Below are 15,915 nucleotides of genomic sequence, written 5' to 3'. Positions count from 1 at the left end.
CTCCTAGACACTTCCATACCTCCACAGGTATATCATCAGGACCGACTGCCTTTCCACTCTTCATCCTCTTCAATGCCCTCCTCACTTCATCCTGTCTAATCTTTGCTACTTCCTGGTCCACAACAGCCACCTCTTCTAGTCTTTGTTCTCTCTCTTTTTCCTTGTTCATCAATGCTTCGAAGTACTCTTTCCATCTTCCCATCACACTACTGGACATTGTCAATACACTTCCATCCCTATCCTTAATAATACTAACCTGCTGCATGGCCTTCCCATCTCTGTCTCCCTGTCTTGCCAACGTGTATAGATCAGTCCCTCCCTCCCTCCTTACTCCCTCCTTACTGTCCAACGTAGCATACAAGTTATCATAAGCCCCTTGTTTGACTTTTGCTACCTCTACTTTCACCTTACGCTGCATCTCCCTGTACTCCTCTCCTCAGTCCTCTCAGTGTCCCACTTCTTCTTAGCTAATCTCTGTCTCTGTATCCACTCCTGTACCTCCTCATTCCACCACCAGTCTCCTTATCTACTTTCCTTCCAGATGGCACACAAAGTACTCACCTACTTGTCTCCTTGATCACATTAGCTGTAGTTGTCCAGTTATGTGGGATCACCCCCTGACCACCCAGAGCCTGTCTTAACTCCTACCTGAGTCATACAACACTCTTCCTTTTTCATTTTCCACCATTTTTTCCTCTTCTCTGCCTTTGCCCTCTTCATCTTCCTCACCACCAGAGTCATCCTACACACCACCATCCTATGCTGTTTGGCTACATTCTCGCCTACCACTACTTTGCAGTCACTCATCTCCTTGAAGTTACACCATCTACACAAGATGTAGTCTACCTGTGTGCTCCTACCACCACTCTTATAGTCATCCTATGTTTCTGCCTCTTCTGGAAGAAAGTATTCACTAAAGCCGTTTCCATCCTTTTTGCAAAGTCAACCACTACCTATCCTTCTGCATTCCTGTCCTGGATAAAAAACCTGCCCATCACCTCCTCATCACCTCTGTTTCCTGCACCAACATGTCCATTGAAGTCTGCATTGAAGACAGTAATAGACAGTAATAGACAGTAACATCTTAACTTCTTCAATGCTTCAAGGCCATCTTCAGCGGTATATTCTGTTATCATACACAATTTCACTAATTATCACAAACAAATCACCGCACTTGAACCTGGAGGCCTTGGGTAATTTTGTCATGAAAATTGAGGCTCATACTTGAAGCTACGGCAGCGCAGAGTGCACTTCACCAGTTTTGACGTTAGGGGGCAGTCGACCGCGCCGCTCTTTTGATAGATGGTCGAAGAGCGCCACCGCTCGCTGATCACATATATTTCCTCACCTCGGCTCCCCTTGACGGTCTCCTTCACCGCGGTCTCCCAGGCAGACACAGCCGACGTTCAGCCGAGCTGGCCGCTGTCCTTACAGTACTGTTGAATATAGGGACCTTGCAATGATCTCGCTGGACTTTAATTTCAACATTTTGACAAGAGATCTGTCACATTATCTAGAAAATCAGGTGAAAGTTGGGCTGTTCGGTTCTGGTGTTGGACTGTCTCTGGTACTGGGCTTTAGCGCAGCGTACACCTGCTACTATTTGATTTCAGTTGCCAAGGTAAGAAACGTCAACGCGTAGCTCATCACCACCTGGACCAGTTTTTTTTTTTTTTTTTTTTTTTTTCATTTTTGGAATATATGTTGAAGCTTAAATACAAACATTTCATGTGCTTTTGACAGAGAGGGAGCGGCGCTTCCACGCAAGTCGTTTCGCTGATGCAGGTCTCGATGGGCTGCATTTTTCTACCGGTGCTTAGTCTACATGTGGATTGGCTCTCAAGCTGAAAGACGGGTTTTAAATCGTCATATTTCCCTGACATCAATGTTATGTAACTACACACGTGTGCAACACTTGTGCAGCTACATTAACTAAAGCAGAAGGTTAGATGTTTTATGACGCTAGGCTAACCCGACTGGGTGTCATCTAGAAATGCCGGTAGTGGGATTTACAGTATATATATATATATATATATATATATATATATATATATATATATATATATATATATATATATATATATATATATATATATATATATACATTAATCTGAGTTGAGACTGTGGATTTCATTAAAATTGCAAATCGACAGTGTGTTTGTCATGCAGAGAGGCAACGTGAAAACATTGTTAGAACGGACACATGTAATGCAGTATTTACAGAACTATAGAATGTTAACCTGAATCGATCCTAATCAGCCAATCGTTTTCATTTATTCACGATAAAAGGATTAATCAAATGACTCTGTATCGTTTAGTCTCAACACACAATGTCACAACAAATGGAAAGATGATCATTTACGTCTACAGGTCCGTTCACAGGGCAGGGGATTGAGCAGCAGGTCGATAATTACTGCGATTATTTTCATTATCAGATTAAAGATTTTTGAGTTTTTGAAATTAACTAACAGGTGTCACTTTTATCAAAACACTGCTGTTATTGATAACGTATTGAAACTGATATATTTTCTATTTTTAAATAATGTACATTTTACTATACTATGGCTTGAATGATTTATTTTTTTTCTTTTGATGGATGGATGAATACTTAATTCATTCTCCCTGGAATTTCACATTCTAGTAAAAAAAAAAACCAACTTACTTGATATTTGTATATAAATAGGTCTTTGCATACTTACATGCTGTGTGACTGTGTATACATGCATGTGTGTACACACAAACACACACGCACACATACACACACAAACAGACACATACACAAACACACACACACACACACACACACACACACACACACACACACACACACACACACACAGTATATTCAAATGTCAACAGTAATTTGAATGGTAGATAAAAGTAAAAAATAAAAGTGAAAGCACACCGCTACCATTCTCTCCCACTGCCTCCACTGTGGTTTAATGGTGTAAAAGCCTAAAACATACTTAATTCCATCCATGCTATATTGTCAAATTAATAGACGTCACGTTAAGTAATTTCCAAAAGGAAGAAAAAAAACAAGATTTATTCAATCATATGCTGCATTTAATTCACTTTGTATTTTGCAGAAGCCACAGCTCATCTCAGGGGGTAAGAAGTTCTACCAGTTTCTGAGAGAGCAATGTCCAGTGGTATCAGAAACATACTACCCCACCTTTTGGTGCTGGGAGAGTCGCATCCAGACCCTGCTTAGACCCTTTGTCACAGCTAAACCTGGTGTCATCTACAGAAAGTAAGTACCCTCCATGATCCACATAGAAATTATACATGATACAAGATGTTTTTTTCTTAAACTGAATTTCTTTGAGGATCTGAAGTTATAAAATGGATAAAAGATAAACTGTGACGCTTGTGGAAGTTTTCAAGTTTATTAACTCATTCATAGTAGATGCAGCCTTAATACAACATATTTGTTTTCAATGCCTGTTTTCTCAAGTTATTACTCATGGTTTCACAATTGGAAATAAACCCTAGCTGGTTTTAAGTCTAGGTGCAAATACTCAGAAGAGAAAGAGATCTTTTGTGCCACAGTGCTGGCTCAGACTGTAAATCTGTTTTAGATTAAATGGCAAAGCATTCCTTGCCACATACACAAAAGGAGATTAACGTTAATTTTGACAGCCTGTATTTTCATTATCAATAGCTTTTATCTCTCAAAGAAGGTAAAGTTCTTGTCACTGTTGGGCAACTTGTCCAAAGTTCACTCTGTAGGAATTTCTTCCTGCCATTTTTTTATTTCGTAAACTTTCTCACATATTTGAGAAAACATGGTACAATGATTGGTATCTACAAAAAACAATGCATTTTTATCTTGAATCGATCAATATGAAAGGATGGAATCAGGATATTTTCATGAGGTTTTTCTGAACATTAAACAATGCTTTTTGAACTGTGTTTACAAGACACACATATTTCATATCATTTATTTATTCTTTTAATGTGATTCCTGTGTGGATGCATTAGTAAATGTAATATTTAATGAAAATGTAATTGTATTATGTGGTGTGATGATGAATTATTAGTCAGTTCATGTAGGAAAGAAAATTTGAATTTCAGTAATTGTTGGTTAGATAGATAGATAGATAGATAGATAGATACTTTATTAATCCCGGAGGAAATTGTACATATCCACTGCTCAGGCATTACATCACGAATAAATACTTTTAGTTGCTTTTTAGTTAGTTAGTTTTGGTTAATTCCAGTTCTTGGTAACAGGTATTTCTGGTCAGTTTTGTTTTTGTTTAGTCTCGTTGTCTTTCCTGTGCTCCTACTTTTAGCACCTTTTTAGTTAAAGAAACAAGTATTCCCATAATGAATACAGACTGTACTCATCCTAGGACCGCTGCCTAGGATGACTACACGCTGGTGTTAGATTGACTGTGCTGTTGTTACTTAGCCTCCCCCACACACCTTCGTGATGAAATTACCCAAGGTTGACCAAAGGACAGATAGAGGGGCGACTGTCCTATTTGTCATTGGCTGTCTGGGAGAAATTCCACTCATCTCATTGTCCAAACGGAGGATTAGAACCAGGCTCACTTGCATGTCCCTCGTTGGTCACTCTGAATTGACTCATGCTGCCTTTAAAGAGTAGCCTGAGGTGTATATTTCATGGTGGTTCTGTAATTTCATGCTGATGGTGTGTATGCGTGTGTGTGTGTGTGTGTGTGTGTGTGTGTGTGTGTGTGTGTGTGTGTGTGTGTGTGTGTGCGCGCACGTGTGCAGTGCAGGTTGTAAAATGCACTAGCACTAGGAATGAATGACCTCATCTGCCAAGATAAGGTTGTACAGCCCAGAAAATTGATTGATCCTAAGAGCCCACTTGTGCTTTGCCCTCCCCATTATTTTAACATATTGTAAATTGCAAAGCACACCAACAGGATAATCACAAAGGAAATGAGGCAGCTCTCAGTGATGTCTTTCCTCACATTTTCAGATCTTCTTTGGCAAGCTGCGTGCTGGATACAATGAAGTAACCATGTTACCTGGAACTGAATAGACATCATAAATTGCGTGGGGTTTTTTAATGTTTACATGTGTGAAATGAGGAAACAGACATACGGTGATATGTTCAGAACTATAGTTGTTGAGTTTCGTGTCATGCTCGTCTCTGTAGTGAGCTCATTAAGGCCGCAGATGGAGGGCAGATCTCTTTGGATTGGTTTGACAACGACAGCAGCTTCTCTCATCCTGACCCCACCTCCAGGCCCACAGTCCTACTTCTCCCTGGTCTGACCGGCACCAGCCGAGAGTCCTACATCCTGCACATGGTCCAGCAGAGCCGGGATCTGGGCTATAGGTGGGTGATCTTGGCAGGAAACCCTGGCAGAGGTCCAGCTCTGAGGGCATATTCAGGCCATTGAATTACACAGTTGATGCTTATGTTCTAATTTTTCATTCATCCATTATTCAGTAAGCCCAATAGCAACAATAATGTTTCAAAAATTTTACTTGAAAATGCCATCTGCAGCAAATGCAGTTTTTCTTATTCACTGCACCCATTCTTTCACCCAAATTTGGGCAGGCTTGGGAAGAGCGCCGGCAGACTCAGTATCTTCCACCCCTCACCCCTGTCTGTGTAGCTTAATGAATTACAGCTTATCCCGGTACAAGCTTTGCAGCTTATTCCAGCCAGACCAGCCCCGAGTGTATGCTTCAGTGCGTGCTTAAGCACCCCCCTACCCATATCCATCTCTGTGTCCGCTTGCCCAATACACCGTCCAGCACCGCCCTACTTTTGGGTAACACCGACAGAAACAGCAGGTCACATTCACCATATAATAAATGAAAGATGCAGGGAAGGAATAGAGGTTGATGTCTTTGCTCTGCAGTACAAACAGAATGATCTTCATGCTGCTGTGCCTCTCTGCACACCTCATTATATTCCCAGTCCAGCTTTTTCTTTTTCTTTTTTTTTTTAGGTAAGATTTGTTGAAAGGAATTTGGGCCACTGTGTTCCTTTGAATATGCAAAGTCAGGAAGTTGAGGTGGCACAAAGGAACACATTAAGCCACATATATGTGATGAAAAGCAAACTGTAGAATTAAATTACTGATTTATTTTATTAATATGATCTACTGGGTGATCATTAAGTCCATAAAATGAAGGAAAATTGTGAAAGTACTGGTGTATTAAGAAAGAGAAAGAAAGAAATGTGCTTTATTGTCCCTCTTGGTGATTTTTTTCTCACTCTTACTATATATAATATCTACTGTGTGTGTATATATATATATATATTTATCAATCAAGAAAGTATATATATACTGTATATATATGTGTATATACAGTATATGTGTGTATATATGTACATATACTGTATGTATACAGTATATATGTATATATTGTATATGTACTGTATATATTATATGTTTATTATGTATATATTGTCTGCGTTGCAAGGTGATATTTTCAATTTGCTTTTTTTTCCTGACAGAACAAAAAACACAATTATTGTAAATAGAACTGAGTACATAATAAAAATGCTAGGACAAGACAACAGTAACTTAGTCCGCTAAGTCTTGGCTGAGGACTTGAGGGTCGCTCGTTCAAGACCCTTGTCGGACAAATATTTTGGACTGTGAACTGGCAGTAGGAGGTGCCAGTTCACACTCCAAGAACTGCCTCTGCAAGGCGCCATACCCTTCATAAGCTGCTCATTTCGGGCACACCAGAAAGGAGCTGCCTACCTCTCTACCTCCCCATCACTTGTATGCCTACAGGCCCCTTGTGTGTGAATATATATATTGTATTCACTATATAACTATATAAGCATGTGAATAACCACCAGTGTGTGTTAGAGTGGACTAGTAATTTCCTTTGAGATTAATAAGGTTGGGTACATTTACATTTGTATTACATGATTATTCATTGTTCATCATTATTCATTCTCTTTTTTTTTTTTTTAAGTTTTTTTTATAATGTCATTCATGAATTGCATGTGGTCAGAGCCTAATGTGAGATCTTTCAGATATTTTATATTATTGGAGAAAAAGTCTAAAACTCAGTTTTGTTTTGTTTATTTTGACTTGATAGTTAAAAACAGTCAATAGATGGCAAGAGGAGGAAAATAACAGAAGAATGTGCAGTGATATTTCATGAGTGTATGTCTTGTGTATTTCAGATGTGTGGTTTTTAACAACAGAGGAGTGTCTGGCGAAATGCTTCTGGTAAGAACTCGATGTATTTCAACCTGGTATTCCTTGTTATTTCATTTCTTCCTTTGGATTATCCGTATTCAGAATGATATTTCAGTTACCAAATTACTATTTATCTTGCTCGTCTGTCTTTTTTCATTGTGTAATTTGGTCAACGCTCAGGTACCTGAAACTGATGCCGAATAGAGAATGTTATTAGCAGAGGAGGGATGAAGCTGCTGTATTTTAATGCTAGTCCTCAGACATATGACGTTGCTGAGCAGGTGCTTTTCACACACCTGCCGTAATGGGTTTATGTACACCTGGGTACATTTTGCTAACTGAATTCAGACTCTATTAGAGTCTATAGTTTACCTGCTGTCTTTTCTGTCAGCCCGTTTCATGTGTGCACATCTTGAAAGAGAAGAACGTTCTTTAGGGTCAAGTGTAACACACAGCCATCATTTACACCCATAGTGTTTCAGTACTTTAATGTAGGTGCAAGAAGGCACAAGCCAGTGTCTTATTGTGCCGGTCCCAAGCCCAGATAAATACAGAGGGTTGTGTCAGGAAGGGCATCCAATGTAAAACTTTTGGCAAATCAAACATGCGAATCAAATCTATGACCGGATTGGTTGAGGCCCGGGTTAACAAAGACTGTCATTGGTGCTGTTCACCAACAGGGTGCCGGTGGAAATTGGGCTACTATTGGTCGAATAAGGAGAGGAGGAAAATGTTTTTGTAGGAAGAAAGAGAAGAGGAACACCAAGAGCTGCATTGTGTTTTTGTAGATCTGGAGAAAGCTTATGACAAGGTGCCCAGAGAGAAACTGTGGTATTGTATGAGGAAGTCTGGAGTGGCAGAGAAGTATGTTAGAGCGGTGCAGGACATGTATGAGGACTGTAAGACAGTGGTGAGGTGTGCTGTAGGTGTGACAGAGGAGTTCAAGGTGGAGGTGGGACTACATCAGGTATCAGCTTTGAGGCCCTTCTCGTTGGCTGTGGTGATGGACAGGCTGACAGACGAGGTTAGACAGGAATCTCCATGGACTATGATGTTTGCAGATGACTTTGTGATCTGCAGTGAGAGCAGGGAACAGGTGGAGGAGAAGCTAGAGAGGTGGAGGTTTGTCCTGGAATGGAGAGGAATGAAGGTTAGCTTCAGTAAGACAGAGTACATGTGTGTGAATGAGAGGGACCCAAGTGGAAGAGTGAGGTTACAGGGAGAAGAGATCAAGGAGGTGGAGGATTTTAAGTACTTAGGGTCAACAGTCCAGAGCAATGGAGAGTGGAAAAGAGGTGAAGAAGCTTGTACAGGCAGGATGGAACGGGTGGAGAAAAGTGTCAGGTGTGATGTGTGATAGAAGAGTTTCAGCTAAAATGAAAGACAGTTTGGACATGTCCAGAGGAGAGATTGTGAATATATTGGTAGATGGATGCTGAACTTTGAACTGCCAGGCAGGAGACCTAGAGGTTTATGGATGTAGTGAAAGAGGACATGAAGGTAGTTGGTGTGAGAGAAGAGGACGCAGAAGACAGGGTTAGATGAAGGAAACTGATTCACTGTGGCGACCCCTGAAGGGAAAAGCCAAAAAGAGAAGAAGGTGTTTCAGTACAGTGAGGAGTTTCCCATGTTTCTAATATTCCTCGTAGCATCATTAAAAATCTGTCAAAGGTAGGTTTATAATTTGCTGTTGTTGCTGATTCATTCTGTCTCATTTAAAAAATAACAGTAAAAGTGACACTTAGTTTTTAAAAATCCATGCCAGTTTACCTACAAAATTTTGTTAGTCTTGCTGTTCTGAGCTGATCTTTACCCTCTCTCAATGTCTGTGTTGGGAGAGTGAATTTTCCCCCCTTACATTAGTCAGGAGTTGTGCTACCATCAAGGCAAAAGATTTAGCAATTTTTGGCTTCTGTTATCTCCATGATCATTTAGTACTGCCCACTTCTTAAATAGGACAGTGTTTTAGAACGACCCACGGTTTGAAAGACACCCTTTCTTCAAAGAAAATCCTCAGAGTGGCTACCCTATTACTTACAGTCTTCATGACACTATCCTGTGGAGTAGCTTTGCTGTTCAGGGATTTAAATGTACTAATATATGTCTTTTTATCTGTTGTATAGTAATTAATTTTGTCAACTCCAAGTCCAAAACTTACAGATGTACAGATCTTTTATACACACGATTCAACTTTTTTTTCATGCACAGTGCTCTTAAAATGTTAGCAAAGTCAGAATTAAATGTATGTATACTTAAAATGTACATCCTGCATCAATTTGATGGAATGCACACAAATACAAACTATGTAATAAGTAATTATAGTATATAAGAAGGGTACAGACGGGATGGAACGGGTGGAGGAAAGTGTCAGGTGTGATGTGTGATAGAAGAGTTTCAGCTAAAATGAAAGGAAAGGTGTACAAAACTGTGGTGAGACCAGCGATGTTTGGTCTAGAGACAGTGTCACTGAGGAAAAGACAGGAGACAGAGCTGGAGGTAGCAGAGATGAAGATGCTGAGGTTCTCTCTGGGAGTGACCAGGAAGGATAGGATCAGGAATGAGTACATCAGAGGGACAGCACATGTTAGAGGTTTTGGAGATAAAGTCAAAGAGGCCAGACTGAGATGGTTTGGACATGTCCAGAGGAGAGATAGTGAATATATTGGTAGAAGGATGCTGAGTTTTGAACTGCCAGGCAGGAGGCCTAGAGGAAGACCAAAGAGGAGGTTTGATGTAGTGAAACAGGACATGAAGGTAGTTGGTGTGAGAGAAGAGGATGCAGAAGACAGGGTTAGATGTAGGCAACTGATTCGCTGTGGCGACCCCTGAAGGGAAAAGCCGAAAGGAAAAGAAGGACAGTATATAAGTAAGTAGTGAAAGAGGGTAAATCTGTCTTACTATCACTGGAGGCTGCAGGAAACCATTGTAATCTGATAGAGATGGATAGAAACTTGTTCCTGATATGAATTAGGCCAAAAAGGTTGAGTATACACAAACACGCCATAGAGAATGCTACCAGAATTGTAGTGACCCAATACTCTAATAATCCCAAAACTGACCAAACATGAACTGATTTGCTGAGACATTTAGCCTGTGACAATGGGAATGAGACATGTGAGACCATTTTTGGTGATGGTTTTTGTGCAATTGTAACTAATTCACAATCAGAAATGTCACAGTATTTCTTTGCGTTACCCCTGAAACAAATGGTATCCTGGATGAGAAAAGTGGTGTTTAGCAAAAAACATTTTTTAACCATATTTTGTAATATTCAGCCAATAGGCTCTTGTTACTGAGCTGTATTGTATATAATTACAGAAGTGAACGTTCTAGTTTGGACCTCATTTGAACACCCAAAGAAAATAGTGACTAATGACATGTTCAAGTACAGTAATTCTAAAGTAATTAAGAACATATATATTTTATTTTCACTATTTTAATATGAAATGGGAAGAAATAACTTCATTTTTTTCCCACAGAGAGTCCTCACAATTTAACAAATGTAATGAACCAGTGATAAAAGAGTGACTTCCTTTTCTGCCCATTTCACAAAGACCCCTAGGACATATTGTGCAGCCAACACAGAGGACCTGGAGACTGTTATTGAGCACATCCACAGGACAAATGAAGCTGCTCCAATCATGGCTGCTGGAGTATCAATGGGCGGGTAATGACACCATTCACCACCAGAGTTACACATCCAAGAAAATTCCGGTGTAATGCTTAGAGATTCTTATAAATCTGTCTGTCTGTGACTCAGGGGCAGCTAAATCTGGATTTTTCAACTCTCACAATTCAAGTTTACAAGTTTATAGAAGTTAAAATACCTGAAAATGTCCCGACCCCTGTTTTTCCTCATCTGTTTCTTCCTCTCTGCATTATTCAGAATGATGCTGGCTAATTACTTGGGGCGTAAAGGCCGGGAAACCTGTCTGAAAGGGGTCGTGGTCTTCTCTGCAGGCTGGGATGTGTTTGAGTGCACCGCTTCCCTAGAAAAACCCCTGGACCGCTTTCTCTTCAATTCATACCTCACCAGCTGCCTACAAGCCTCTGTGCACAGGTCAGCCTAGACCAGACACTGACACACTTCTAGTGCTTGGGGTTGGATTAGGTTACTAGCTGGATCAGCTTTTTTTTCTTTTTCACATTTTTTCAGGTCTTAGTTTTTTCTTCTAAGGTACAGGCAAAATGTGTCGCTATTTCTGTATTTTAATTTTTAGCTGCTAACATTCAGAAATTAATTCTCCGTAGGAGCATGAAATAAAAACATAGTTTGGTTCATCTTCATTCAAAACTTTATTATATTGTTACAACTCTGCCAGCTTATTTTAAGGACATTTTAGAAGTAAATATTGTCATCATAAACAAAAGTCATTTTCTTTTCTATCTCCCTCAGACACAGACCGGTGCTTGAAAAGTGTTACGACATTGATCACGTCATGAAGGTTGGAATGATTTGAAGTCAAATTTTGTCACAAATGCTAAAAAAAAATAAAAACGTAAAAGACATTTAATCAATTTGCTTTGTTCCTGCAGGCAAAGACCATCCGAGAGTTTGATGAGAGGTTCACCTCCATAATGTTTGGCTACCCCTCCAATGATGACTATTACCATGATGCCAGTCCTGTCCACAGGCTGAAATCTGTGCAGGTGCCAATGTTGTGCCTGAATGCTGCTGATGATGTCTTTTCCCCTTCGCATGGTGAGCCCCAGCAGCCTTAAGATTTAATGTTGCAGGTTTGCTGGCAACAAATCTGAATGGTTTGGTTCCTCCTTAGCAATTCCAGTAGAAGCAGTGAAGCAGAATCCCAACCTAGCCCTACTCATCACCTGTCATGGAGGCCATATTGGTTTCCTCGAGGGCCTGTGGCCTCGGCAGAGCACCTACATGGATCGAGTCTTCAAGCAGTTTGCTGAGGCGGTCATCGAACAAGGCAACAGTCTCCAAGATCTCTCCTGTTAAGAGACCTTGACATGCGATTCCACTGGTTTTGTTTCCTTTTTATTTCTTTTTTCCCTCCTTCCTTCAGTCTTTTCTAACTGCAATCTTCTTTGCTTGGTCTTAAGTCATCCTCCTCGTCCCTTAGTTTGAACTTATCCCCTTTTGTTTTTTCCCCTTCATCTCTCCTTGCTGTATTCCATCCATCTTTTACTCCATTCCTCCACATCTTTTCTGCCTGTTTCCTTCCTTCCATTGACTTTCTTTGCATCCCTCCATTCTCTTTTTCATCCTGCCACAAACAAAAAGAATTCTTTCTTATTTCAAGGGCACATGTTATTGAATGCAGAATTTGTTGCATTCAGCATTCTTTTAGTTCTTATCTGTAATCATGTTCTTAATAATATGTTTTGAAAAAATAACAAACATAGCAGTTCATGGAGTCGGTGAACAACTTAATCTGTCACCACTGTGTTAAATTGATGAACTAATTATCAGATTACCTTGTGCAATTATTTTCTTTTGAAGAAAAGATGAGTAAGTACTGTACATGAAAATTCACACATTGTTCATGGAGCGTCCTTAAACACTTGTAGCAGTAGGATTTTAGCCCTCGGGGATTGTATTTATTTACTTGTACTCCTTTCCTTTCTGCATCATAACATCTGATCACTCATTCTATTCTTTGTATTCTTGTTTTAAGGTGGCTGTTTAACTGTTTACATGTGGTTGTAATAGTGGGATGTCATGGGAAATAAGCTTATTTGCTTTTTTTGTTGAGAGTAAGAGGAGAGGACCGTTTCCACTTTTCTTCAGTTTGCTAAAGGTTAAGCTGTAGCCAGGAGATTTCCTTGATATCAACGGAACAACTCTGCTCTGATCAATGGCTTGTCCATTCATTTTGTTATGCAGAGCCAAGCTAAGCATTTCACAGTGCTACACTGAGACCACTTCAGATTTTTAAACATACATGCATTGTAGCATCAGCAGTTGTCTCATATAATTCTTGGCAAGAAAGCAAATGTCTCACTTTCCCCAAATGTCCGAATACTATTTCCTTAACCGATTGCATGCACTTTTTCACACATTCTACCTTTACATGCACCAAACAGTTCCACAGATGTATTCTATGAAATAGTTAATTATTGACCAGGAATGTGACATTGTGCTTTTAGTTGATACCGTCACGCCTCTAATTCCTTAATGCAGTGATCCTCAGTTCATTTGATGTTTGCAACTACTGTATATCCTAAAGGCTAAATAGAGGGGTACATGAACATCATGTGGTTACTTTGAAATTGCTAATGGTTATCATTGCTAATTGTTAAGTCTGAGGGTGCTAGATATGTGATGTGAATGAAGTAATACACATATCGACTGTTAGAAGTGGTGGATGTTGCTTCACAAGATGCATAGTATCATTAATGGAACCTTGTTGCCAGTCCTGGCTCTGTTCAAGTTTCGCCAACAATGATCAAGGGGCTGGCTACCGCGCAGGAGTTGGCATCAATGAAACGAAAGAGCTGACTGGCATCCAAAGTCATTCCCATGCACTGCATGAAGGACTTTGCTTTTTTTTTTTTTTTTTTTTTCTTCTGGTGTCTGTTCTGCCAAGTGTCCATCGAGAAGCATGTGTGTCATCACATCCTGAGCCCTAAACATCAGCTCATAATCTGTAGCACAAATAACATGCTTTTATTTTGTTGGTTATTGTTTAATAGGATGCTGCATTTTATTTTGTACACTACATTAAAAGATGAGAAGAACTTATAATATTGTGCAGCAATAAGATTTTAAATTTAAAAAAATATGTCTATAGTGTAGAAATTACCAATATACGCACATTATCAACATAATTGTAATATGCTGTATTTAATAAATTATTAAACAGAGTCTAAGTTCATTTGTGTGCTTCTGCTTCTAACGCAAGTTTTAAACTCAGTTCATTGGAATGCTTGACAGACTACTGCTAGTCAGTCTTTTTCTTTTTTTCTTTTCTTTCACCACTGACTGCGTCCGAGCGCCCCCTTCCCTCTCATGTCACAGTATTGGGTTGTGGTCTACACTCACAGGCTTAGCTGTTGATAGGAAACTCATCACTGCATCAGTAGATGTGTTCCACCAAAGGCAAAACTAATCCCCCAGCATTCCACTTACCTTCACTCTAGCCCCCCAGTAAGCCCAGAGACAGATGGGCTGCGGTTTTAGCTCAGTGGTTTATGGAAGCATCAGAGTAATTAGACTGCCAAGAGGGATGAGTAATTTACTGCTGCTTAACATCCATGAAAATTCATATTATATAAAATCCCTTTTTTTTCTAAATTTGATCATATGAGAATATTTTTGCATATCAATACTCTGTTAATGTTCTTGAGATGGAATAAAGGACGTTTCTCAGCTGTGGGATAAAATTGCGCATGTCAGTATTTGAAAGTAGTTTGGTTTAATTATTGCCTGATCCGAGGTTGGAATGTCGCAAGAAATAGAAGGAATGATTAAAATATGGAATTATAAGGAGACGTCAGAGAAGTAAGTAAAAGTAACCAAAGCAACAACTTCACTGATCTAAAAAAATGAAGTTAAATCATAATCAGCAAAAATCCAAAGAAATCTTTACATGCTGTATGTTTGTAGTAAAAAAACTAAAAGCAAAATAAACCAAAAACAACCACCACCAATTACCCTCCCCCTTCTTTGTAATTCTATTTGTCACTAAGTAACCAGTTTGGATTCTCTAAAATCTTTAAAGGCAAAACTCTCCTGGGCTTTCCGTGCTTCTCAATAGAGCCATTACCAGGATGCCAGCCACTCTATCTTGGCCTCTCTTCCTCATCTTCTCAGTAAACCAGGTGGATGAAAACAGCCTTGTGTTATTCATACATGGGTTATAGGATGATAGGAAGCATGCTCTGTGCCATTAATGTGAGTCCAAAGTGGATATTACAGCTTCACAAACTTCTGGGATTTACTCTTTTTCACTTAAAAAAAATAAAAAATCAAGGATCCAGTGGCTGCAAAAGAAAGTGAGTGCAATTAATAAGGCAAAGGACAAGGCTGCACGTGCATCTGAACAACTATGATGCAGCATTGTATTGATCCAGTCTGCAATACACTTAAAGATGCAACTGCTACAAAGAAGAACGAGCTAAGAATCTCTCATGAGAATCAGTTGTAGAATATCTTGTTATATTGTCAAATGTCTTGAGTAGGCCTGGAGGGAGTTTTTCAAAATTTGATGACGTGAGAAATATTGTTTGTGCTTGAAACTAAATTTCAAATGTTCAGTCTCTGCTTCGTAGGTAAGTTGTCACCTATTTCTATATGCCACCAAGGACAAGAGAGGGGTCTCAAAGGGGGAACTTGAAATGCAAGTAATATTATAGATTCATTTCACCTTTAAAATAAAAAAAAATTAATCTGTGTTTCTTAGCATGGTATGAAATTTGTCATGAGGGAGCAGAATAAGAAACAGCTGAGTTGCATTCACGTAATAAACTTGTCTATTTCCCCTTACATAGTCAAACTGAAGTAAGTAAAATCACCTAAATTAATTTTCTTGCATATCTCTACACAATTTGATGGTTAGCGTGAAATATTCTATTTTCCACCAAATGAATCAAATTTCATTCCTCTGCATATTTTAGTACAAGCATCTGACGACAGAAATTTAGAAATTCTGCAAGAGATATCCAAATTATGAAAGTCTTTTTTTCCCAGTGCCAAACGAAATTTGCACTGTTATTGTCATACTGTCATGTTTGAGGGTCCCAGGTGAAAACTGCAAAACATCAGAATAAAACAAAAACAAAAACAGACAAA

General features: G+C 39.3%; 1 protein-coding gene across 1 annotated transcript; it reads left to right on the top strand.

The window, feature by feature from the left end:
* Window positions 1-1,390: 1,390 nt before the first annotated feature.
* Window positions 1,391-14,795, top strand: abhd3 (abhydrolase domain containing 3, phospholipase). Its single transcript, XM_068339945.1, has 9 exons — window positions 1,391-1,621; window positions 3,090-3,253; window positions 5,138-5,320; window positions 7,142-7,187; window positions 10,712-10,824; window positions 11,044-11,217; window positions 11,554-11,602; window positions 11,694-11,859; window positions 11,936-14,795. Exons 1-9 carry the CDS (start codon window positions 1,460-1,462, stop codon window positions 12,118-12,120), a joined length of 1,242 nt encoding a protein of 413 aa, XP_068196046.1. The 5' UTR covers window positions 1,391-1,459; the 3' UTR covers window positions 12,121-14,795.
* The last annotated feature ends 1,120 nt before the right edge of the window (window positions 14,796-15,915 follow it).

This window comes from Antennarius striatus, chromosome 18 (assembly GCF_040054535.1).
Source record: "Antennarius striatus isolate MH-2024 chromosome 18, ASM4005453v1, whole genome shotgun sequence".
Lineage (NCBI taxonomy): Eukaryota > Metazoa > Chordata > Actinopteri > Lophiiformes > Antennariidae > Antennarius > Antennarius striatus.
This window is presented reverse-complemented; position numbering and strand designations above follow the sequence as displayed.

What these genes read in the sequence shown, in the direction of transcription:
- abhd3 (XM_068339945.1), top strand. Translation starts at nt 1,460, where the DNA reads ATGATCTCGCTGGACTTTAATTTCAACATTTTGACAAGAGATCTGTCA. An exon ending in ATTTGATTTCAGTTGCCAAG is followed by an intron (nt 1,622 to 3,089) that starts GTAAGAAACGTC and finishes TGTATTTTGCAG; the next exon opens with AAGCCACAGCTCATCTCAGG. An exon ending in ACATTGATCACGTCATGAAG is followed by an intron (nt 11,603 to 11,693) that starts GTTGGAATGATT and finishes TTGTTCCTGCAG; the next exon opens with GCAAAGACCATCCGAGAGTT.